A 23,886-nucleotide genomic window follows, 5' to 3' on the forward strand; every position below is an offset into this window, starting at 1 on the left:
AACAGTGCGCTTCACAGACGATATCGATATATCGATATATCCTGCAATAATTTGGCTCACGACTTGCGATATTTTGTTTTGAATAGTTGTTCGCGGAAGAAACGAACGCTATTGCTGCACTTCTCCCACCGCCGAAATAATTATAGTGGCCCAAAAAAAATAGATAGTACAAGTGCAGTTGCGAGCTCTTTGTTTTTGTTATTATTCCGTCGAGTGGCCGTCTGCTCCGTGTGCGGGTGTTCGGGTGTGCGCGCTCTTCTGTGATAAGCAGTGTACTTCATAAATCAGTGACTTGTTGACAATTAGTAATGATTGTGAGTGGATCAGGTGCGCGCTAAGAGACATCCAGTCATTTAACAATCCATCTGTATATATTTAGCAATGTGCTGCTGCAACGAATTCTGTACAAAAGTCGGATAGCTTCTCAACCATTGGCCATTGCCACTCTTTGCAGCGCTGCCCACGGCACTATAGCTGCAAGCTGCATCAGGCAGCAGCGCTGCAGCAGCAGCAGAAGCAGAAGCAGCGCATATGTATGTACATATGTCATTTTATGTAATTGAAAGACTATTCCCCTCATTCTTCGGTTAATATATGGCCTAAATGGCCTTCAATTTTTTTTCGGGTTTCCATCAATTACTTTGAGAAACGCTGCGCTGGCGCTCTGACCCACTGTCACTCATCGTTTGAATGAATCGCGTATCAAGAACAACAAAAAAGGCAACAACAAAGACAAAAACAACATCATCATATTTCCAGATAATAAGGAGAGCGACTTCCAGACACGACTTTCGGACAATTCTGCTCAGTTAACAGTTTTTGTGTGTGCTTTTTTTCTTTCGTTTTTGTTTTTATTGATCAAATATTTGCGTCGTACGTGTACGTGTGTTTGTGCGTGTATGTCGATGTGTCTCGTGGGCAGTGAAGGGAGTCGGGGTAGAGGCGGCTGTGGGGCTTTGTGTGTCAATTTTTGTTGCTTCTGCTGCCGCCGTAGACGCTGTTGCTGCTACGGATGGCAGCACACACATGTTTGATATGGTTAACTGTATAACTGTATCGTTATCAGTGGCAATTAAGCCCCTAGAGAAGGAATGAATCTGTAAGCAGTTGGAGAGGGGTACGGGGCGTAGCGATAAGGGACGAGAACACTCTGTTATGCATTGTTCGGATAACTGTTTAAATCCCCGCTCTTAAACTGTTCAAATCGGCAAACTGAATGAGCATTGATGATCGATCAGCTATTACTATTCGACGAATGCCCTAATCAATCAGCGTCGCGGTTCTATATTTAAACCCCACCATTGACCATTGACGTTAATTGACCAACAGACTGCTGTTGAGGTTGCGGGACTGACCCTGCCATCAATTATCACCTCCAGTGTAAAGCCCACTCTTTGTTCGCTTCGCTTTGCTTTCCCTTCGTTCCAGAAGAAGAAGAAGAAGACGAACGTTCCTGTGCTGGAAGGAAGCTCAGCCAAAACGGGACTATATCCTCGAATGTGAGGAGACAGACTGGGAATGAGAGCGGACTCTAAGCCTTGCCTGAAAAAATATAAAATCAAATAATTGAAAATAGGAAGGGGCAACCACAATGACTGGGTTACAAATAATTAATTACAAAGACTGACTCTACACTGCTCTCCACTACGGGAAAAAACCATCAGCAACTGTTTCAACAACTGTAAATGTGCAGGATTGAATGGAAATAATAATAGCGGGCAGGGCGGAGGCAATATTTATTCAATTGATTAAAATGTTGGCATCTTTCGAGTTTTTTTTGTTTGTTGTGTTTGCCTTTGCGACGAAAATTTTCCAATTTGCTTAGCTTATTATTCGGGCCACGTTAATGAGATACTACACAATAATTCTGTAAAGAGATTGGGGGAGCTTATCATTCGCAGTGCACACACTAACACACACACACACGTACACAAGATGGTGAATGGCGAGGGGGAAGTCGTTGCCATCCAATTGTGGGGCAATCGTCGGATTGAGGCGTTTGTAAACCCAATTTGCAATCGCTTCTAGGCAAATATTTCCCTTACTTTGGATTAGGTATACACACACACACATATGTAAGCTTGTATGTATGTATGTATGATCACGGATCACAGATAGACATGCCCCACCCCCATTAGTATGGCCATCGGGGCGTTAAATTGTGTTTACACTTGAAGAGAGACGATGCCAAATGGCTGCCACAAAACTCAGGGACAGTGAAAATACCTTCAGTAGGGCATATTAATACATATTGAAGATATAGCTTAAACAATGGGAACTGAAAATGGGCAGTTTAATTGACTGAGAACGAGAAAGAAGAATTACTGGAAGTTTCCCCTCCAATGGAACGTTGAAAAATAACTTTGCCCACTGGAATATGGCAAATTGAGAGCTTCACCTTGCAGATAGAAAAAACGACATTCTGAAACAGAGAATAGTCCCGCTACAACTCTCCCCTCATTGGTTGTTCTTGCAGACGCACTTCCAGTGAGGGTCCAAACCGAAAGGAGAGGCAATCCTTGGAACCAGAATTAGAGGCAAGCGATAAACCGGAGCTGCCCTAACCATGAAGTTTGCCGAGCATCTGTCGGCGCACATAACGCCCGAGTGGCGCAAGCAGTACATAAACTATGAGGTGAGTCTCTTTTTTATCCATCCAAAGAGAGATCCTACAAGCCAAACCATTTTATCGTAAAGGAAATGAAGGCAATGCTGTACTTGGCCGTCGAGGAGGCACCATCGGTGGAGAGTGTTGAGGATGATGTGCTAAAGCGGCACTTTGCCAACTTCGATGAGAACTTCTTCCACTACTGCGACAAGGAGCTCAAGAAGATCAACACCTTCTATTCGGAAAAACTGGCGGAGGCCACACGCAAGTTTGCCAATCTGAATGCTGAGCTGAAGACCTGCATCGAGGAGTCCGAGCGGAGTGCGAAAAAGTCAAAAGGACAGAAGCGTCTGGCCGCCCTGCCCGATCGCAAGGCGCGCGAACTGAAGTTAGCCTTCAGCGAGTTCTACCTGAGTCTCATTCTTCTGCAGAACTATCAGAATCTGAATCACACTGGATTCCGTAAAATACTCAAGAAGCATGACAAGGTAAGCCACTCGTTAGATTTACAACCTCTGCAGTGACAGAGGCAGCTCTTGGCACTGAACCTTGACCTCAACTCTTATCTTTTCTCTTTTGCTCGTGTGCAGCTTTTGCGCGTTGACACCGGCGCCAAGTGGCGTCAGGAGTACGTGGAGGCATCGCATTTCTTCACTAACAAAGACATCGACAACATTATCAATGAGACGGAGACGACGGTGACCGGTGAACTGGAGGGCGGAGATCGACAGCGGGCGATGAAGCGGCTGCGCGTACCACCGCTGGGAGAGCAGCAGAGTCCGTGGACCACCTTCAAGGTGGGCCTCTTCTCCGGCAGCTTCATTGTGCTGGGCATTGTGGTGGTGCTATCGGCCATCTTCCACGAGATCAGCGGGGAGAACCTGAAGGTTACTTTCCGCCTCTATCGCGGCCCCCTGCTGATAATCGAGTTCATCTTTCTGATTGGCGTAAATATCTACGGTTGGCGTTCGTCCGGCGTCAACCATGTGCTCATTTTCGAACTGGATCCGCGCAATCATCTGTCCGAGCAGCATCTCATGGAGCTGGCGGCCATCTTCGGTGTGGTGTGGACGCTCAGCATGCTGAGCTTCCTGTACAGCGCCAGCCTGGCCATTCCGGCATTCATCAATCCCCTGACGCTCACCCTGATTATGGTGCTCTTTCTGGCCAATCCGTTCCATGTGCTGCACCACGATGCCCGCTTCTGGCTGTGGCGCATCACCGGACGCTGCATCTCGGCGCCATTCTTTCACGTGGGCTTCGCCGATTTCTGGCTGGGCGATCAGCTCAACTCTCTGGCCACTGCCATACTGGACTTTGAGTACCTCATCTGCTTCTACTTCACCAACGGCAACTGGACGGAGGCCAAGGATGCCTCCATCTGCATGGAGAAGGACTATATCATCCGGCCGATTGTCAACTGTCTGCCGGCATGGTTCCGTTTCGCCCAATGCCTGCGACGGTATCGCGACTCTCGTGAGGCCTTTCCTCATTTGGTAAATGCCGGCAAATACTCGACCACGTTCCTCGTAGTGATCTTTGCCACCCTCAAGTCGTTCCACAGTCGTGAGTGCACCAGCTAAAGATCTTTCTCTTTGATTTCTCATTTTTTTGCTCCCTTTTTTAGAGAACTATGCCAGCACATTTGATAATCCGTATACGTGGCTCTGGATTATCGCCTCGATAGTGTCCTCCTGCTATGCCTACACGTGGGACATTAAGATGGATTGGGGTCTGTTCGATAAAAATGCCGGCGAGAATACGTTTCTGCGCGAAGAGGTCGTCTACTCATCGACGGTGTGTGATTTGTGCCCATTTCCCGCCACTATGGATTATCATTTTATTTGTTTCATTTTTGGGTTTATTTTTCAGGGTTTCTACTATTTTGCAATTATTGAGGATCTTGCCCTGCGCTTCATTTGGGTGCTCTCCTTTTATCTGACGGAGATGAAGATCGTTAGCGGAGACATTATGACCTCCATTACGGGCATACTTGAGGTCTTTCGGTAAGCGTAGAAAATGAAGAGTAAGAGGAAACGTTTACATTTTGTTCTCCCTTGCAGTCGGTTTGTGTGGAACTTCTTTCGATTGGAGAACGAGCATCTGAACAATTGCGGCAAGTTCCGAGCGGTACGTGACATTTCGATTGCGCCGCTCGACTCCTCCGATCAGGCACTCATCCTAAGGATGATGGACGAAACGGATGGTGTGATCAATCGCTACACAAAGACGAACCGACCCAAGCCAAAGAAGATCAAGGATCCGGAGAAGCGCAGTCTGTTGCAGCCACGCGGCTCCATGCCCGATCTTCGTATAGATATTGATAGCAAAAAGTTATAGGCAGACCTACGCCAACGCCTCGATCAAGTTGTGCTTCCCATTGAGCGTTTAATGAGGGATTGGTGTCACGACTCGACCCTAACGATAATGCTAATAATATTATCGACCTTTTTTTTGTTCATCTTTTTTTTGTGCCCATTGTTTAGCTAATTTGTACTATACATTACTATATTTTACTTACTAGTTACGTTAAGTGTACTTAAACCGAAAGGAAAGGAAACTGAAACTGAAACTTAAGCGCAAAACACGCGACAGACGGAGAAAGAGCAGGAGAGAGTGAGTGAGTGAGAGAGAGCGATATGTCCAGCAATAACTAGTTTATAAGATAAACAAACTAATTAAGCATTCCATTTATCCGTTGAAAAACTAACGAAAGAACCTCCTGTATCCCATTCTATCCTATCCATTCCCAATTTTTCACAATTTCAAGCCACGATTTCGGAGCAGCCAGGAGATGCGAAAGATGCGGCAGTATTAGTACTTAGAAAAGGCGAACAAAAATTTAATAGTCCCTGATCCATTTAACAGACATTCCTTTATTAATCACGATATATTGTATATCCTTTATTGTTTATCGTTAGTCAAATTTAGTTACTGTTAATCCGTTATCTGTTATCTGTCCTATTCCCCCATTGTTTCGATTGATGTACCCCAGCCAAAATGGAATATTTTGTGTATATATGCATATATCCTTTATATGTATGTGTATATCGGTAGAGCCTGTGTGTGTGTGTGTGTGTGAATGTTGTTTTCGAATGTTTCTGTATGAGAGATGGAAAAACGGATCTAGCTAGTGGAAGTTACCCACGGGCTTTTCTTTTGTTTAATAAAAAACAGACTTGAGAACGTGCAACGTTTTGTATTTGTACTTATAAAATATCGGAATATCTCATATGATATATGGATGATATATCATCAAACTAACTACCTATCTATCTATCCTTAAATGAATAACTTAGTGTAAAGTGTAAGATTTCCCCCTATACTCTTGTTATTGTTTTTTGTTTATGTTGCCATAACTTGCTCGCATTTTGAGCTGCTGTTCCCCCACAAATTTGTATCGTAGATTAAAGTCGAACAAAAAAGGATAAATCTAAATGTGCCAGAGATGTGGTCTAGCCCCTGCCCTAAACACACACAAAAAACAATCCCTAGATCTTAATCTTAAGAACATTTATTGTACATAAAACATAAACACACACGCACACACACACACACACACACACACACACACACAACAGCTGAGCGAGAGAGAGACAGCATGAGAACAGAGTAACAAAATAAACGACGCCTTTAGGCATGCAAAAAATAGAACAACATTTTAGGAAACATTCTCCACGACACCCGAAACAAGTGCTGTGCCACGCATTACCCAAAATTCGGGCTCATTTTGGCTGATTAGCAGAATGGACAGCACGAAATTCGTCGAATGGCCGGTGGTGGAGAGGACGCCGGATCGTTGCTGGGTCTTGTAGAGCGGCGCCTCGTAGCGCAGCTGCGGCGCGATCTCCAGACAGGGCATGAAACGAACGATGGGCAGGCGGGTGTACAGCTCACCGAACTTGGCATCGCAGAGGCCACCCTGGCTGAGATCCCAGCGTGCCGCTTCGATGAATATGCCATGGACATTGATGACGGCATCGGTGGACTCCTGCAGATCGCCATACAAGCGATCATCCTGCAGGGAACCAGACATAAACAGAGGGGGGAAGGGAAGGACATACAGTACTTACACTTCTGCCCGCAATATGGACCTCAAAGAAGTCCTGCTGGATCAGCTGACGCTCGACAATGTCAAAGTCGATCTTCAGCGAGTCGATGGGCAGCACGCGACGGCGAGCGTACGTCTGCAGTACGCCCGTGAGGAAGGATTGGGGAAAGAAGAAGCCACTGATCCAGAAGGAGCGCGGCGCCCCATTCTCCGCCCAGTGCTGAATGAAGTCGATGCGTCGCTGAAAGTCCGTGATGTAGCTCGGCAGCGGCTTGATGGAGAGGAAACTTCGCTTGGCCCAGGAGGCCGGCACCAGGTTGGCCAGCAGCGCCTTGAACACATTCTCAAGTTCCTCGGACATCACCACCAGACCCTTGATGGCCTTGGCCAGATTCGCCAGGCTGTCGTGAACGATGCCCAGCGCAATGTTGAAGCGATCAATCTCCTGCACCAGCACAGTTGTCAGCGATGGCACCTGTCCCTTGCTGTCCAGCTGCGAGGGGAGAGCAAAGGAAAGGAAAGGGATCAGAAATATCAGCCCATTGTGCACGTTGCACGCTGCACGCTGCACAACCTACCAAAGAGAGTGAATCATGGAGTGGCTCCCGCTTGATTCTCTGCGCCAGGGACTCCTGAATGCGGGCAATGATCTGCAGGCAAATGTCATTCTCCGCCGCCTGACCCTCGTCGGCCGAGGAGCGTGGCTGGCCCAGCAGCAGCGTGCTGATAAAGAAATCCGTCTCCTTGCTCTGAAAGACAATGTTGGCGTTCTGATTCATGCCGAATATCTCGGGATCCTCCAGCACTGGGAAGCCCTGCACAAAGGTCGAGTACTCGGCGAGCGTCTTCTTGCGCGGATCCCGATAGTAGGCATCGCCCCGACAATACCGATACTCTGGCTGTATGATGCGCTCCGACGAGAAGATCATCAGCACCGTGCGCAAGCAGCGCAGATCCCAGTAGTCGGTGACGCGGCCGCCCCAGGTGATCTCTCCGTTGATGTAGAGTATGGCCTCCCAGGGTATATCGTCGAGCACCTGGCGATCGATGAAGAAGTCGAGCGTCTTGAGGCCGCACTCGCGATCACTCTCATTGAACTCGTACATAATGTTCCAGCCGAGGGGCCCGAACTTGCGCCGCTCCAGCAGCACCGCATGGAACATGCACAGCCCAAAGACAATGGCCCGCCAGTTGGCACTCTGGATGTGCTGCTCGAAGAAGTCAAGCTTAAGATCCGCAAGCGCACCAATCACATTCGCCTTGATGCCCTTGGGCGGCTCATTGGTTATCTTCACCGAATTCTGCAGCACGCTGATGGGGAACTCCCTGATGGGCATCGAGGAGAGGAAGAGCCGGAATTCGGGATGCGCTTTGGTGATGCCCAGCGACAGACTTCGCACAATTGTCTCCAACGTTCGCATCCACGAGGTGGCCAAATGGCAGTTCTGCAGAAAGACCCAGTGGCCCAGGCGCAGGCTCATGGCAATCAAATTCTCGGCCACAGGTCCCTGGCCCTGGCCCAGCGATATCGAATAGTACTTTTCCGTGTACTGCATTTGGGTTGTGAACTTCAGGAAGCCCGACATCGGATCGGAGCCTGTGGAGAGCACAAAAATCAGCGGCGTCACATCGGACGTGTCCAGGAAGCTGTCAAGAAGGGGAGGGGTACATTAAAAGGGAACCCCATACCATGGTGAATGCTGCTTACACGGTGCTCAATTGTGTGCCCGTGGCAGAGACTTCGGTGAAGTAGCGGCCAACGGTGGCATGCAGATAGCTGACAACATTCAGCAGGAAGCGCGGCTTCCGGAAGACGGCAATGAACATGAGCTTGTGGAAGATGCGCAGCCGCTTGTTCCACTTGTCCGTGGGCGGTTGCTTGGTGCTGGCAAAGTCAAAGATCTCCTTGTTGTCCTGCAGCTGCAGGAAGAAGGGCCGGTCGATCTCGTTGCTGAGGCCCGAGAATGTGTCCGGGAAGTTGTCCTCCAAGTAGATGCAGGCATCCCACTCCATCTGGCTGAGCTTTGTGCTCGATGGCTGCTGCTTGGGCCGAATATTGCCGACGGCGCCGCGTGTCAGGAAGCTGAACTCCTCGTCGGAGACGCGCTTCTCCTGCCGCTCCACGGACAGGGCCAGCAGGAAGCTGAAGATGATCTTGTGGTTCTCAAACAGGCCACGCGATATGTTGTCATAGATGGCCTTCAGTTCGTCCAACATCAGCGAGGAGATGCGCTTCTCGACGGACTGTGTGGCATGCTCCTGGCGCAGGACATTGCAGAAGATCTGCGTAAAGTACTTCAGGCTGTACTGGTACATGGGATCGATCTCGGCCAGTCCGGCCACCACAAAGTACAGAATGGCACCGCGTGATGACAAAATGCGATAACGTTCGCGCGATGCTGTGATGATTTTCTCCGTCTCCTCGGTGTCGATTAGTCGAGCGGCAATGATGAGGGACGTTTCCTGTTGCCAGCAGATAAAAAAGAGACTTAGAGTAGGGTAGATCACAGTTCAGCAATCACGGACACACCTTGGCATCGTTGAGGGTCTCCACGAGCTCCTCGTCATCGAGTATGTTGCCCTCGGAGTTGAACAGCAGCTTCAACACCTTGTCCTCGAGGAGCAACAGCTGCTGCTTATCGTCATTGATCTTCACCACCAGATCGTTGCGTTGCGCCTCCATGGCAGGCAGCTCAATCGCCACAATGTCGCTGCAAGTAGAGAGAGAGAGAGAGAGAGAGACCATCGATAAAGGATGCCACATAAAGGCCGTGCAGCTCTGGAAATACTCACGCTAAAAGCTGATCCTCGAGTCCACTTTCGGTCACCAGGAAATTCACGAGCGTCACATTGATGCACACCTCGGGCAGATAGTGGGGATTGGGCAGCTTTGTGGTCATGTACAGCTTGAAGTTCTCGTCGTAGTCGATGACCTGATCGCCCAGCTTGAGGTAGATGCGACCCTCGTACTTGTACGTCTCTCGCTGCAGAATGGGCCGCAGGGCCGGATCGATGGTCTCATCGATTTCCTCGAGCAGCACTGGATACCCCTGCCGCACGCTGTTCTCCAGTATGCGCATCATGTTCGCATCTGTCATCTTCACAACTTGCAGATTGTTCTGCTTCTCCATGTTGCGTATCCAGCGATTGGCCTGCTCCTGCGGATCGATCATCAGAGCCCAGCGCAGGGCACGCGTCGCATAGATGCCGTTCTCGATGGAGATGTTGTCCTTGGGCAGTCCGTCCACATTCCACTGCCGCATCTCGTACGCATCGCCCAGGACCTTTAGCAGATTGAACTCCCCGCTGGATGGTATCTTATTCTCGCGACACTTGTTCACCCACAAGGCGCCCATGTCGCGGCGATAGGCGTGCGAGAAGGCGCCCATATAGGCCACGCAGGCGGCTGCCACGAGCACATCCCCCGGCACGCAGGCCAAGTCGGCGGTCAGCGATTTGACTGTCTCGCGCCAGCGCACCTGCTCATCGGACAGTGCGGAGGTGAGGCGTCCGGCGCGATTGATGCGGCCGTATGTGAGATCAACATTGGCCTGGATCACCTGGAATTCGCGCTGCTTCTCATCGAGGTTGTCGCGCAGTGTCTGGATTTTGGCCTCGACGGCGGCCAGTTCCTTTTGCTTCTGCCGCAGCACGATCATCACCTCCTTGAGCTCCGCCTCGGCGGCCTCCTTGCGCTTTATCTTCGGCTCCACCACCTTGTACACCTTCGAGAACTTGTCCATGGCAATCACCCACATGCTCACCGATTTCGCCACCTTCGAAACCTTTTCGAATTTCTATCAAGCAAAAAAAAGGAACCAAATCCTCAGTCAGAAACTAATCAGAGAGAGAGAGGGAGAGCAGCTGTACTCACGGCTGGATTGAAGTCCTTGTGGTCAATGTACTTTTTGACCTTCTTCAGAACATCGTCCTTCATGTGCTCCTTGTCGTATTCGAACAGCCGCTTGATAAAGTTTATGTCCGCCATAATAGCCTTGGCCGAGGCCCAAGTGGGTCTGTAGGGATACAAAATTAGAGTTCGTCTCTCCTGCTGCTGTGTCGTTTACTCACTTGGCGCCCAGAAGGATGCAAACGGCCTCCATGCAGAACTGCACCAGCGCCGGGGGAGTTGTAAATGATTTCAGCTCATTGATGTCCGCCTTGGTGAGGCCCTTGAGGGCATCTTCGGCCTCGCGCAGCGCTGGCATTGCTATCTCCAGATCTTTGCCAGCATCCTCGGATATGGCCTGGGCCACGGCTGCCTTCTCCTTGGCACTGGCCTCATCCTCCATGACACTCTGCTTCACGGTGTCCGCCTGCTTCGTTTCGGTTGTGAGATTCGCCAGCAGCGACTTCATCAGTGCCGATTTCTCATCCAACTGGGGCACCATCACCTCCAGCTCCTTTTGCATCACAGCAATCTGTGGTGGGGGATGGATATTTGTGGAGTGGAGTGGAGTGGAGTGGAAAACATATTTAATGTGTGAGCTTACCACTTCGTTCGTTTCAAGCAGCTTGTTGAGCCCATTGCCAATGCGCTTCCGCTTGGCAATTATCTCCTGGTTCTTGGCTTTCAGCAGATTCTGATAGAGCTTCAGCAGCTCCAAGTAGCTGCTGGGTGTGGTGTAATAATGTCGCTTCATTTCCTTGTAAAAGCGCACCGATGCATCCTCAACAGTCTGCAGCAAAGAATACACAAAAGAATAGATGAAAGTTCCCAGAACTCTCCCTCGTTCTCCCTACCTTATGCATAAATACTGTGACGCTGGCCAGTGCCACGCGATCTTCCATTTTGGGTGCTATCTTTGTGAGCAGTCCGAGGGCCACCGAGTAGAGGGCCTCTGTGGGCCAGCTGGTGAACCAGTCGATGGTTGTGCAGTTGACCAGCGAGGGGAACATGCGGCAGCGTCGACGAAAGGCATCGCCCACAGGGCTCATCGACATGACCACATGCAGATTATTCCGCACACGATTGATGAAGAACTTGTAGATGTCGTCACGATTGCAGGGCTAACAGGAGGATAATCAGAGGACTACGAATCGAATGGGACTGGACTGGATACTCACCTCAGTCTTTTGTGTTTCGTTGCAGGCATCGCGGGCATCCAGTATGATCTTTTCGAATTCATCGCCTTCAAAGAGATTGGGCACCTCGCCCGAGTTGAGAATGTTATTGATGTCCTCCAGGAATTCCTCTTCGACAATCTGGCTGTCGATCATCAGAAAGGTCACGGGATGATTGTCAATCTGTTGGGGGAGTGAAAAGAGTAGAAGATTAAGGCTGGGAGCACCCTGCTTACCCCTGCTATCCGATAAAGGACACGCAAATCCTCGTGGAATGCATTCAGATCGTAGTTGCGCCGCATCTCGATCTGCCAGCAGTTGTACTCGTTGACGTGGGAGGCCAGTCGTGTGAGCGACTGCTTGCCCATGCCTGCGACACCCACCAGCAGGCCATTGCCACGATCGCTGCGCAGCAGGCGGGCCAGTCGCACCGTATGCTCCATGGCATCCTGAAAGAGAATCAGCTTCATGTGCTTGCCCACGGCCATGGAGTTGTAGTCGACGATGTAGTCATTGAGGACGCTCTCGAGCTTCGCCTGATCCTTGATCTCATCGTAGATGCGTTCGTTTTTCGGCTTGCCGAAGATCATGAAGTCCCCAAAGAGGATTGCCGGCTCATCGTCCTGGACGACATCGCGCTTAAAGTGCAGCTGGCAAACGCTCTTCATGAGTCCCTTGAACACATCCTTGTCCTCCTGATTGATCAGGCGATCGTGAAAGACGCGCGTCGTCTCGTGGTAGAACAGCCTCAATATTTGATTCTCCATATTGTAGTGCAGATTGGTGGCCTGCAGTATGCCCTGAATGCACTTGGACAGATCCCGCAGGTTGAATATGTAGTGGGAACGATCGGGCGTCGGCAGCATCACATTGGCCACCCGCATGTAAACATCCACGCAGGCATTCACCATCGGTTCGGATAGAGCGCGTATCGCGCCCGAGAACGAGCCCAGAAAGCCCAGCAAAATGCCATTGAAGATCTGTGTGAGTGTCTCCTCGTTGGGCTTGGGCAGCGAGAACAAAGCAAAGTGTCGCACGTAGCGCGGTGTCAGCGGATTGCGACCACCGCCGGGCGGTGCACAGGCACAGCCCAGCACCACATCGAGCACCTCCTTCCAGAAGAGCTTCTCCCTGTCGTAGAAGCCCTTGAAGTCGAGAAACTGCCGCAGCAGCTCGATGGCCGCCTGGCTCCCATACGTGTCCAGCTTGGGCATATTCACGTCGTCAATGAAGATGATCACCGTCTTGCCCATGGGTGCGCCCAGCTGTGTGCGCTTGCGCTTCTCCAGCGGCCCCTCGATCATCTCCTGGGTGCGCACGCTGCTCGTCTGTGCCGAGAAGTTCAGTATCACCGGTATGACCTTGCCCTCGGACAGACGCTTCATGCAGCTAATTGCCAGCACAGTTTTGCCCACGCCCGTCTCGCCCGTAAACATGACGGGTATGTTTCGCTTGAACAAAAGGTCAGCCACATAGCTGCAGGAACAGGAGGAGGAGGAGAAGAAGGAGGAGGATTAGCTCAAAGAGAAGGAGAGAGAGATGGCTGGCTGACTGGCTTACCCATATTTGGTGGTATCCACTGTGGGCACCTGCATGTCATAGTAGGAAATCTCCGAGCTAAACTTAAACGTGGGCATTATGTCCAGCCATTTGCCCCATTCGCGTGTCTCCAGATCCACGCGATAATTCCACATTGTGTGCGGGGGCAGGCTACAAAGGGGAAGAACGCCACAGGATTAATCTCTACACTGAGGGTTAAGTGTAGTCACGCTTTGAGCTTACTCCATGTTTGGATGCTGGGCAATGGTTCGACTCCATTGCTCCTCGTAGGCCACTTTCTCGGCATCCCTCAGATTGGAGGCAATCGACCAGAGCACGCTCCATGAGAATATCTTTGTGAGCAGATCCTTGGCCTGCTCGTCACTCAGTGCCGGCCACTTGACGGCCTCCAGCTGCGACGAGGTGAGGGCGCAGCACAGGCGCACCTTGGCATTGGTCACCTGATGTATGGTGTACAACGCACGCTTGCGCTCAATCTTCAGCGCCTTCTCAAAGTAGCCCGTGAACAGTTGATAGAGGAACTCGGCCAGGGCGGGTGGCAGCTTCTGGCGCATCTGCACCTCGCGCCACGTATCGATCAGTGGCAGCCAGCCGAGATCAGCGGGATCAACGTAGACCATGCCGCAGCGCGAAACTGTGGCGGGCGAGGCCTGCAGCAGATCCTGCACCTCGAAGAGCATGTGTATCCAGGCGGTAAGCTTAATGCGCTCCGAGTTGGCCAGACACAGCATCTTGTTGTCGTCCAGCACGGTGTTCAAGTTCTCAATCCAAACGGCATCCACGGGGCCATCGCACATGATCCATTGGTGAATCTCATCTGCAAGATGCAAGATAAAGACCGTCTAGAAAGAAAAGATGCAACTCCATGCAACTCACCCTCCACATTGACGGCTGTGCGCACGGCCAGACCGAGGAGACCGTCCTGCCATTCCAATGTCTTTGGATCCACACAGCCGTACAGCTCGTTCATGGACACCGCCTTGGGGTTCATTGTCTGTATGACAACGGGCCGAAAGTTCGGATCCGGCACCTCGATCTCAAAGAGATGCGCCAGCGCAAACTCGAGAGCGTGCAGCACCACGGACTTGCCACCGCCGGTGGGTCCCACCAGCATGACGCCCCAACGCACACACATTGTCTCGTACAGCTGCAGGCACTTGCGTATGGTGGTGGCCACCGGCTGGAGGTTCTTCTGTCGCAGACCCAGCACCAGGCTGGCCTCCAGATTCGGGTGCTGCGAGTCTGGCAGCTCGACGCCCGGGAACAAGTCGCTGAGAATGCCGCGAAAGAGCACGGCATCGTCGGCCAGGAACTTGGGTATATTGGAGTCACGCAGTGCGGCAATCAGCGTGATGTCCTCTCGCTGATCGGGCGAGGCACGCTTCAGGGCGCCGGCCATGACCAGTACAGACTTGACGGCTCGCATGCCAAAGTCGTAGTGATTCTGTTGACTGAGCTGCTGGCTGCACAGCTGATACATTTGCACCATTTTGCGGGCCAAGATCTTGGGGTCCTCGAAGCCCTCCGAGTAGAGGATCACCTCGGAGATCAGCGCATAGTCCGGCACCATCATCGAGATGGGACGGAACAGAGCCTTCAGATTGTCGGGCAACTCCGTGCGACCCGCATAGCCCGGATTCATTGTTATGAAGACACAGCACGATCGATTGATATTGATCTCGCGACCCTCAAAGACGAAGCTATAAAATGGGGGAGAAATAAATCAATCCTCCCAAGTGGAGCTGCCGATCTCTTACCGCTGTGCCTTCATGGCCTTGGCCGTTCGTATCGTTATCAACTGCTGGGCAATCACGGACAGCACCTCGATGTCGATGCGGTTGAACTCGTCGAAGCAGCACCACGCACCGCACTGGGCCAGGCCCGAAAAGAAGCGGCCCATCATCTTGTAGTCGAGGCCATCGGAGCAATTGAAGACGACACACTGCTTGGCCAGGGCCTTGGCCAGATCCTTGGTTGTCTCCGTCTTGCCCGTGCCCGCGGGCCCCGCCGGTGCGCCACCCAAATCCATTTGAAATGCGCCCATCAGGCAGAGGTAGCAGCGATCTGTGAGTGGTGTCAGCACCAGTACACCACCGGCGCCCAAGTACTCATAGTAGTAAGGAATATTGGCGGCCGCCATGCGGGAGTACACGGTCTCCGTTTCATCTTCCCAATAGAAGCGCAGCATCTTGAGCCAATTGAAGTCGTTGCTGAGCAGAGACCATAGAGCAAAGAGCATTGAGAAAGGAATACGGAAAGGACAGGCTTCGTACTTACGGCTTGCACACTTCCTTCTCGATGAGCATGCGCACCGAGTCCTTGGCATGGACATCGATGGTGATCAGTGCGCAGAGTATCTTGCGCAGCAGCGAGCTAATGCTGGTCCGTGTGAGGGCCGCTAGTGCGCCCAGATCCTTAAGGCACTTCTGCTCGTAGCTTTCCATTTTCTCCAGTATGTTGGCGGGAGTCTTGTCCTTGTTGTCGAATATGCGATGAATGTCGGCGGCCCACTGTACCTGGGTGACGGTGAGCACCACCTGATTGGGATGATCCTGGAACCACTCCTCCCGCTCCTTGGCCTTGTAGCACTGATAGCCCAAGCGCATGTAGCGCTTCACGGAGACAAACATCGCCTCCTCCACCTTGCTGAGCCACTCCTCGACGGCGCCGCGCGCCTTCAGTCCCTTGCCAAACTGCAGCTTCTCGCCCTCGGGCGACAGGTAGGCGACAATGTCATTGGTGGCCACCACCTTGTCGTCGCCAGAGTCCTTGGTGCCAAACTCCAAGCGATAGATGGCATCGAAGCACTTGCGCAGATGCGGCTGCACCGCCTGCGGTATGCGGGTCTGTGCCAATATCTCCAAAAGTTCATCGTTCGACAGGAAGTAGAATCTGCGGGGAGCGAAGAGCAGGCTGTAAGCAGTAGGCAGTTGGCAGTGGAGGAACCTTTGCCTACCTGGGAAACACAACACGCTTCACCTCCAGATAGGCCTCCAGGCCGCGCGTTATGAGATCGAGCAGTCGATTATTCTCCACAAGGGCATCGTACACCTCCACACTGGACATTGTGGGCAGGGCGAGGGCCACTTTCTTGGCCTGACGTACAATATCCTTGAAGCACTTGTCCACCTGAAAGAACATTTTGGCCTCGTTGGGCAGCTGGCGCTGAATGTCCGCCGATGCGAATATGGCCTCCAAATAAATCCATGCACCCTGGCAGTCCATCCAGGACTCTACAAAAGAGAGACAGCATTAGATGAGCCGGCAGCAAATGCAGTTGCGGCCTCACCGAAAGTCTTGCCAAATTGATCCATATCCGTGATCCAAACATTCACCTTGCCCTTGATGGGACCCACAAACTTGGAGGCAGCTATCGTATTGATATTCACATTAGCATCATCAAGCACCGCCTGCAGCTCCTCGGTGCCGGCCAGTATGAAGACATCCTTCTCATCGTGATGCGGTACAATGGAGAGTTCGGTCTCCTTCCATAGCGTTTCGATGGCCTTTAGCATATTCTCGAGCTGCATTTCGCCGGTGGCCTGAGAGGAGATCTGCATGAGACTCTCCCCAATGGCCTCATTATCGAAGGCGTGCACATTCTCGTAGCTGGCCAGCACAATGCCCTTCTCCTGGAAGAATTTGTGGCGCAACAGCTCCTCGATCTGTGTCCAGTGACGCTGTGAGTGAGACGAGATTTGTATATGGGATTAGTTCTAGATTCTGATTGTGATTTATGCGCCACTCACAGCCCGGAGATTGGGATTGCGAAGATAACCAATTACTGGTAGCTTCTCCTTGAATGCCTCCGCCGATTTCTGCAGCACCGGCACAATGTTATTCTCTGGCAGATACTTTTGGAACTGCAAACAGTTCTTGATTGTCTTTGAGTTGAGCTCGAGCATATCGGCGACGATTAGGGTGTTGAAATCGGCGGCATACCAGTCGATGAGTGCCTGCTCCCAGTCCATCATTGTCTTGAAGAGATTCTGGCGCATGCGTACGTCATAGAAGGCCTCATCCATCTCCTCGTACATGGTTAAATCGATGCGGAACTCCTTCTGGTAGCCGAGAAACTCCTCGGCACGCGCCTTGCATTCATTCAGTTGTTCCATCAATGTGTCCAGCTTGTTGGTCACCGAAATCCGTTCGGATTTGGCCTACCGACGGAGAATGGCATGGCTATAGTCTCTGCTAAGGATTATCCTGCGATACTTACATCCAAGAGCCACGGTTCGAGCGCCACCACAGCGATCTCGTGTACCTCCTCTTTGAGTGTAAAGATGTCAGCCATCATGGCCTCGTCGAGGCGATTGATGAACTCTTGCCGCTTCTCCTGGATCTCGAGCAGCGTTTCCTTGGTGCGATTCACATAGTCCTCGGTGTCCATGTAGTCCTCCTTGCGTTCGTCGTCGATCGGTATGTCAAAGTCCTTGATAATCAGCAGCAGATCGTGCACATAGTCGACATCCTGGAATATCAAATCGAGCTCCGTGTTGCATGTGTCCAGGAATCGTATGTGCTGCACAATGTCAAGCGTCTCCAGCGGATCGTAGCAGATGCGGCCAAAGAAATCCTGCGCATTCTCGTACAGCTGCGTTGTCTCCACCTCGGCCAGCTTGGGCAGATACTGGGCCAGCACGTTCTGCAGACGCTGGCACACCGGCGTCACGGCCTCCTTAAAGTTCGTCTGCGTCAGCTTCAGCAGTCCCAGGTTGACAAACTCCAAGATCCCATCCAGGGCACGCACATTGTTGCAATAACGATCGCAGTATGCGCGCAGCTTTATCAGATCTGCAAGGACATTTAGGCTGTTTAGTTTTGTCTTTGTTGGGGCTACGAGGCCACTCACCCTTTTCGCTTCTCAACGTTTCAGGATCTGTGTGGGTGTCAATATAGAAGTTCTCGCGAATTTCATGAAACAGTTCCGTATAGGTGGTAGCACGATCGAAGGCTTTACCGAGCAGATAGAAGATATTTTGCCTGCGGTTTGAATATCAGATGAGATCTGGCATCGAAGATCGATTTACCTTACCGATTAAACTGAAAAACGTTGTCGGCGTGCAGCAGCCAGTGCAGTTCGGGCACGCCATCATACAGCAACTCCTCCTGACGGCCCATGATCGATGGCCTGAAGAGATGCTCAGGGTCAGATCAGAGAAGAGAGGGGCAACTCACTGCTTACTCACTTTGTGTACTGCCAGAAGTAGTCGTCTGTTGTAAATGGTCGAATTTCTAGCACTGTCTCTAGTATCAGTTCGGTGATGCGCTGAAAAATGATTTTGATAATATCCTCCGATGGCTCGATGTCGATGCGATCGGGCAACAGTTTCAGCATTGCGAGGAAAAAGGGATGCTGCGGCATGTCCTCCGCCCGCTGCCGCTCCACCGCCATATCCGTTTCAATGTGATTCTCAATGTCCTCGTCCGTTGGACCAGCGGCATCGTGCAGTGCGAGCGCATAGGCCAGATCCGCGAAGCTTTTGGTGGTGACGCGGTACAGCATTTGAAAGACCATCATGTCAGTGAATGTGAGAAAGCTGAGGGAAGAGAATGAAGCATGAATAGTGAGTCGATAAGTAAAGAGTCAGTCTGTCATACTTTGTTAGGGTCTTGCAGAAGGCTCGCTTGCGTGCCCGATCCGTGAAGCTGTGCGCTTCGCGCATCTTCTTCATTGATGGATAGTAGTTGACCTCATCGTCCGGAAAGAAGCCACGCGCCCGTATGGCATGCGTGCAGGCATGAACTGTACAAAGGATTTAAATGGGTAAAGGCTAAGGCTAAGGCTAAGGCTAAGGCTTGGGCACTCACATATCGAAACGCCAAATTCTTTACGAAATCTGTTAAAGATCTTGTGCAGCTGCTCATAGATGCGCATGTGGGTCTCGAGAAAGTAGAATGGATGCCAGTTCTCAATGTTGCTGATGTCCACGAAATTCAGACTCTCCATTTCAACAAGTTCCGTGCGCATGCGCAGTATGGCCTTGGCCAGATGCGGTATCACAATAAACAGATTGCTGTGCAAATAGTTTCGGGCTTCGTTCAGCTTGCGCCATTTGATTGTCTTTTCCCACACTTTGAAGCCCTTCCAGAGCCGAAAGAGGGCGAAGGTCTTGATCTTGATGATGCTGAGGAACTGGCGGAATTCCTTCTGCCACTGGTCGAGGGTCGTGAAGAAGTTCTCCGAGCGGTGCCAGAATGTGACGCCGTGCCGTGTCACCGTGTAGAATGGATGGTAGGGATTCATATTATCGTAGTCCACCTCCCGCAGGCTGTACGGCGTGAAGTACTCGCTGTCGTATGGCAGCATGTAGTCCATGTAGACGTAAGAATCATCCTCGTTGGCCCGAACCCGGTCGATCACCAGATTCAGATTCGGGATCAGCGAAGCGCCTGTCGTTATCTTGATGGTGCTGGAGCTGCGCGACCTGCCCGATATCGAGCCCGTTCGCTGGAAATTGAGTCGCTGCTTTCGTGCCCTGGAGGTCGCTGTGTCCCTCGGCATTATTACGCTGCTCCCGCCAATCATGCTCTTGCGCTCCGGAACCTGCGCTTGACTGACACTGGTGCCGGCAGTGTCGGTGCTGTTTATGTCGCTGGTAGCAGCTGGACCATGAATCTGCTCACTGGTGCTCCATTGCACCAGCGTTTCCGATGATTTACCCCTACCCGACGATCTGGACATGGTTGAATATCGTTGGCTGGAGTCGGTCTATATTGGTATATATTGGCTGCCTCTATATTTTGTTAGATTTATTATGTACTGACAGACATTCGTGTCTGTTTTTTGATTGCCTGCTTTACCAATTTTGCTGTTATTCGATCTGTGCCGAAGGGGAAACGGTTGCCTCGTTTCCTCGTTTCCTCGTTTTCCTGTTGCCATGGAAAAGGCTTTTGAGCTTTCGGTTTAGGGCTTTCCATGCTGTGCTTTATTGACTCTTTTGGGAATGTTCCTGCAGGCAAAATAAGTAAAATAATAATCCCATCTCGGAAACTCTATGTATCAAATATTTCTTACCAAAAGTTTGACGCTCCTTTTTGGCTCTTGAGCTTTGAAATTCGTTTTTTCTATCAACAGAGTTCTGAAAGTCTGGTTTTCTTGGTTTGTTTTCCATTTCTGCAACAAAAAATTGGCAAATTCATCCAACATACAATTAAATGTTGAACTAATCAATGCATAATTTATCAGACCCACAAACTTGGCTCAGAGAATTTAAAATGCCTGCAAAATGTATCTAGAATCTTTATAAGTGTAATCATTCGCTTTGTAGTGTCCCGCGATGCGGCATCCGTTGACATTGCAGATGTCGACCATGTAGTTGGTTGGTTGTTTCAACGCGCCTGCTGATTAGAAAACTCATTGTTCTGCGGCTTCTTATCATCAGGTCTGGCCCAGCGGTCGCGACGGATGTTTGTGGTCTACTTTCTGAAAATAATTTTAAATTTTCGGTAGCAAGCAAAGCAAGCTTCGGTGCTAACGGAAACTGAAACTTGGAAAGCTTTTGGGCTTTTAGTTTTCGTCGCCGAAATGGAACATCGAATATTCTCTGCATTCTGTTGCGGTTGTCTGCGGCGTTGGCCCACTTTTCACTTTTCACTTTTCACCGCTCTCCGGAGTCCATCGGGCAGCCGACGAACTTCAACTTCTGCAGAACGGACCGGCATTTTGGGGCACTCTTTCAATGTTAGCGGATGGCAGGGAGCGATGAGTGGGCGGGGCTAGGCGATTGTTGCTTCGGCTGCTGACCTTCAAATTGAATGAAACTCCCCAGGCTTATTGGGAGTTAACAAATGTTGTTGGAAAATGCTCAACCCAGCAGCCGGCATTGGGCATTTACAGCTCGTCAAAAGTCAAACACAAAAACACTAGAGAGACACTCAAACAAACACAACACAACACAACAGAGATTGAAATTATTATTTAAATTGCTGCAAGTAGAAAATAAAATTCGGATTATCTATTAGAATGGAGAACCCCGATCAGAATCCCTATGCATCGCTGCTGCCACACATTGTGGACATGTTGCACGGCAAGCCACGTCAGAGTAAGTACACAAAAGGGGTTCCAAAGGGGATTCAACTGGGGCACTTACTCATCCTTCCACTTGCAGGCGCCACTTTGGATCAAGTGTGCGCTGGTGTCGAATCGTTGGCTCAGCTGAATGAGGCAATGATGCAGCACATCAGTTGCTTTGACACCCTGCAGGCCGCTGTTCAGTTTGGCATCGAGTTGGGCGTGAACATGGGAATCCTGACACACTCAAAGGACACGCTACGCCTCCGCTCCAAGCTGCATGTGCGCAGCACTGACAATCANCGAGTGGAGGACAAAGTTCACTCCCAGACTGGTTTTTTGGCACCTTCAAACACTCACACTGATGGGGCTGGGCCAGCAGGAAGCTCAGTATTTTGGGAAAAGCCGCTGGGCACGAGTTGATAACACTTTGAGAAGGCATTTCGCACTTTTTGGTAAAGTTTTACAAAGAATTTTACAAAGAATTACAAATATTAACGAATTTTTGTATCTAATATTTGTTTCAGGTTTTTGGGAGTTTACAAATGTTGTTGGAAAATGCTCAACCCAGCAGCCGGCATTGGGCATTTACAGCTCGTCAAAAGTCAAACACAAAAACACTAGAGAGACACTCAAACAAACACAACACAACACAACAGAGATTGAAATTATTATTTAAATTGCTGCAAGTAGAAAATAAAATTCGGATTATCTATTAGAATGGAGAACCCCGATCAGAATCCCTATGCATCGCTGCTGCCACACATTGTGGACATGTTGCACGGCAAGCCACGTCAGAGTAAGTACACAAAAGGGGTTCCAAAGGGGATTCAACTGGGGCACTTACTCATCCTTCCACTTGCAGGCGCCACTTTGGATCAAGTGTGCGCTGGTGTCGAATCGTTGGCTCAGCTGAATGAGGCAATGATGCAGCACATCAGTTGCTTTGACACCCTGCAGGCCGCTGTTCAGTTTGGCATCGAGTTGGGCGTGAACATGGGAATCCTGACACACTCAAAGGACACGCTACGCCTCCGCTCCAAGCTGCATGTGCGCAGCACTGACAATCAGCAGTCTACACTCGGCGTTGAGGTTGAGCACAAGGATCTTCGGACTAGCGTCCACAAAGTTGAGGAACCTCTGCACAACGAACTGCTGCAGGAGCTGATGTTCAGCGTTGAGACTGGTCAGCAGGCTTACAGCGTCGATGAGCCCCTCATCCCAGGCCGTACACTCCGATCTGACCACTGACCCACTGACAATTCCCCCTCCAGGAGCAACCTCGCGACTAAGCGAACTTTGGTGCATTGGTCCAAAAACCAATCAACCACCATTATAGTTTGGAATTAAAGCATCAATTAATGCTTTAGACTTTGACGTTAACTCCATTATTGCTGAGGTAATAAATATCATTCTGGATATTCGCTCTCATAGCTGTCTTTGGTGGAAGTCCCGTGAGGATTCACCACACCCAAGGCCCCAGCAGATAACTTATTCACCACGAGCAGAGACACAAGCGCTAGAAAGGAATAGAGCTAGGCTCCACTGCGGTAAAGACTTCACCCATGAATCAACTATATAGTTGCTTCATAGTCGTGACTGCGCTGCTCGCTCTCTGTTGCGATGCGCTGCTCTCTTCGCTCTACTCTGCTCGGCTTTCTGCTGGTGTGCTTTGTGCTGCGGGTGCGTTGAGCTTTTTGTTCGATGTCGAAAGCGTCATAGATAACGTTGGAGCATGAACGTGCCTGTCGAAAAAGCTCAGGTTGAAAGCCGCAGCCGCAGCTGCTGCGGCTGCTGTTGCTTTTCTACTTCTGCTGCTGCTGCTGCTGTGTCGCGAACAGCGACTGCGGCTGCATTCGTTCCGATTCGGAATACCCGATTCGGAATCCGTTTCGTTTTCGGGCTCTCTGCCCGATTGTCGCCTGCAGAGACGCGGGCATCGTCTGCGTCTGGGTCTCGCACAGACGGTCTCCAGCGCCTCCGCTGCGTCAGTGGGGCCAATAGTCGTTGCGTATACGCCGCGATGTACAGAGCCGCGACACGCGACACGCAAGGCATCGCAGCAGCAGCAGCAGCAGCAGTTGGAGCAGCAGCAGCAGCAGCAGCAGCATTAGCTGCAGTAGTAGGAGCAGTAGTAGTAGTTGTAGTAGGAGCATCAGATTCAACCGTTGAGCCGCTCATTGAGCCCCAGTGCCTGCTTAGCCGTGCCGTCGTTTCCGTATTCGTCTTCTAATTAGTCCGTTAATCCGTAACGCACATCCGCAGACGCGAAACTCCGACTTCGCGGCAGGCTACCACAAGCCAACTTCTAAATTATTAAATTTTGTTTTATTTTTTATTTCTTTTGCATTTTTTTTCCACATTTTTTTCTGGTGATTCAACTTGCGTCGCGCCTCCCCCAAAAAGGGTATACAAAAATAAAGTTGCTCCCGCTTTTCATGGTTCTTTTTAATCAAAAAACTGATTCGTGGCCCCCGCACCGCCGTGTCTCGCGCGCCCGTAACCGATCCATGAGGTAGGTCTCAAAAAATATTCGATTGAAGAATTCGCCCCCTGCTTTTTGGCGGCTACTTTTTCGAGTCGATCCAT

General features: G+C 50.7%; 4 protein-coding genes across 4 annotated transcripts; 3 read left to right on the forward strand and 1 right to left on the reverse strand.

Annotated features, from left to right (window-relative positions):
* The first annotated feature begins 99 nt into the window (after positions 1-99).
* LOC117580680 (xenotropic and polytropic retrovirus receptor 1) lies at positions 100-6,027 on the forward strand. Its single transcript, XM_034267299.1, has 7 exons — positions 100-533; positions 2,477-2,635; positions 2,698-3,096; positions 3,199-4,174; positions 4,236-4,405; positions 4,481-4,614; positions 4,672-6,027. The coding sequence occupies exons 2-7, from the start codon at positions 2,567-2,569 to the stop codon at positions 4,946-4,948; spliced, it is 2,025 nt and encodes a 674-aa protein (XP_034123190.1). The 5' UTR covers positions 100-533; positions 2,477-2,566; the 3' UTR covers positions 4,949-6,027.
* Positions 6,028-6,171: 144 nt separating this feature from the next.
* Positions 6,172-20,040, reverse strand: LOC117580670 (dynein heavy chain 6, axonemal). The gene is made up of 26 exons (XM_034267281.1): positions 19,095-20,040; positions 18,885-19,029; positions 18,473-18,823; positions 18,319-18,414; positions 18,136-18,266; positions 17,503-18,077; positions 17,033-17,443; positions 16,573-16,963; positions 16,240-16,516; positions 15,561-16,175; positions 15,041-15,493; positions 14,160-14,983; positions 13,506-14,100; positions 13,284-13,433; positions 11,960-13,199; positions 11,727-11,906; positions 11,403-11,669; positions 11,153-11,338; positions 10,731-11,080; positions 10,534-10,675; positions 9,453-10,456; positions 9,190-9,370; positions 8,368-9,122; positions 7,238-8,306; positions 6,682-7,152; positions 6,172-6,626 (listed from the first exon to the last, which is right to left on the reverse strand). The coding sequence occupies exons 1-26, from the start codon at positions 19,966-19,968 to the stop codon at positions 6,270-6,272; spliced, it is 12,090 nt and encodes a 4,029-aa protein (XP_034123172.1). The 5' UTR covers positions 19,969-20,040; the 3' UTR covers positions 6,172-6,269.
* A 1,129-nt stretch (positions 20,041-21,169) lies between these two features.
* Positions 21,170-21,720, forward strand: LOC117580906. Its single transcript, XM_034267667.1, has 2 exons — positions 21,170-21,328; positions 21,395-21,720. The coding sequence occupies exons 1-2, from the start codon at positions 21,250-21,252 to the stop codon at positions 21,718-21,720; spliced, it is 405 nt and encodes a 134-aa protein (XP_034123558.1). The 5' UTR covers positions 21,170-21,249.
* A 217-nt stretch (positions 21,721-21,937) lies between these two features.
* On the forward strand, positions 21,938-22,718 carry LOC117580692. Its single transcript, XM_034267317.1, has 2 exons — positions 21,938-22,096; positions 22,163-22,718. The coding sequence occupies exons 1-2, from the start codon at positions 22,018-22,020 to the stop codon at positions 22,546-22,548; spliced, it is 465 nt and encodes a 154-aa protein (XP_034123208.1). The 5' UTR covers positions 21,938-22,017; the 3' UTR covers positions 22,549-22,718.
* The last annotated feature ends 1,168 nt before the right edge of the window (positions 22,719-23,886 follow it).

This window comes from Drosophila guanche, unplaced genomic scaffold (assembly GCF_900245975.1).
Source record: "Drosophila guanche unplaced genomic scaffold, DGUA_6, whole genome shotgun sequence".
NCBI lineage: Eukaryota > Metazoa > Arthropoda > Insecta > Diptera > Drosophilidae > Drosophila > Drosophila guanche.

Coding starts and splice junctions, on each gene's coding strand:
- LOC117580680 (XM_034267299.1), top strand. CDS start 2,567: ATGAAGTTTGCCGAGCATCTGTCGGCGCACATAACGCCCGAGTGGCGC. Junction 2,636..2,697: donor AGCAGTACATAAACTATGAG/GTGAGTCTCTTT, acceptor TTTATCGTAAAG/GAAATGAAGGCAATGCTGTA. Junction 4,175..4,235: donor CCTCAAGTCGTTCCACAGTC/GTGAGTGCACCA, acceptor TCCCTTTTTTAG/AGAACTATGCCAGCACATTT.
- LOC117580670 (XM_034267281.1), bottom strand. CDS start 19,968: ATGTCCAGATCGTCGGGTAGGGGTAAATCATCGGAAACGCTGGTGCAA. Junction 9,371..9,452: donor CTCGAGGATCAGCTTTTAGC/GTGAGTATTTCC, acceptor CTCTACTTGCAG/CGACATTGTGGCGATTGAGC. Junction 6,627..6,681: donor TCCATATTGCGGGCAGAAGT/GTAAGTACTGTA, acceptor GGTTCCCTGCAG/GATGATCGCTTGTATGGCGA.
- LOC117580692 (XM_034267317.1), top strand. CDS start 22,018: ATGGAGAACCCCGATCAGAATCCCTATGCATCGCTGCTGCCACACATT. Junction 22,097..22,162: donor GCACGGCAAGCCACGTCAGA/GTAAGTACACAA, acceptor TTCCACTTGCAG/GCGCCACTTTGGATCAAGTG.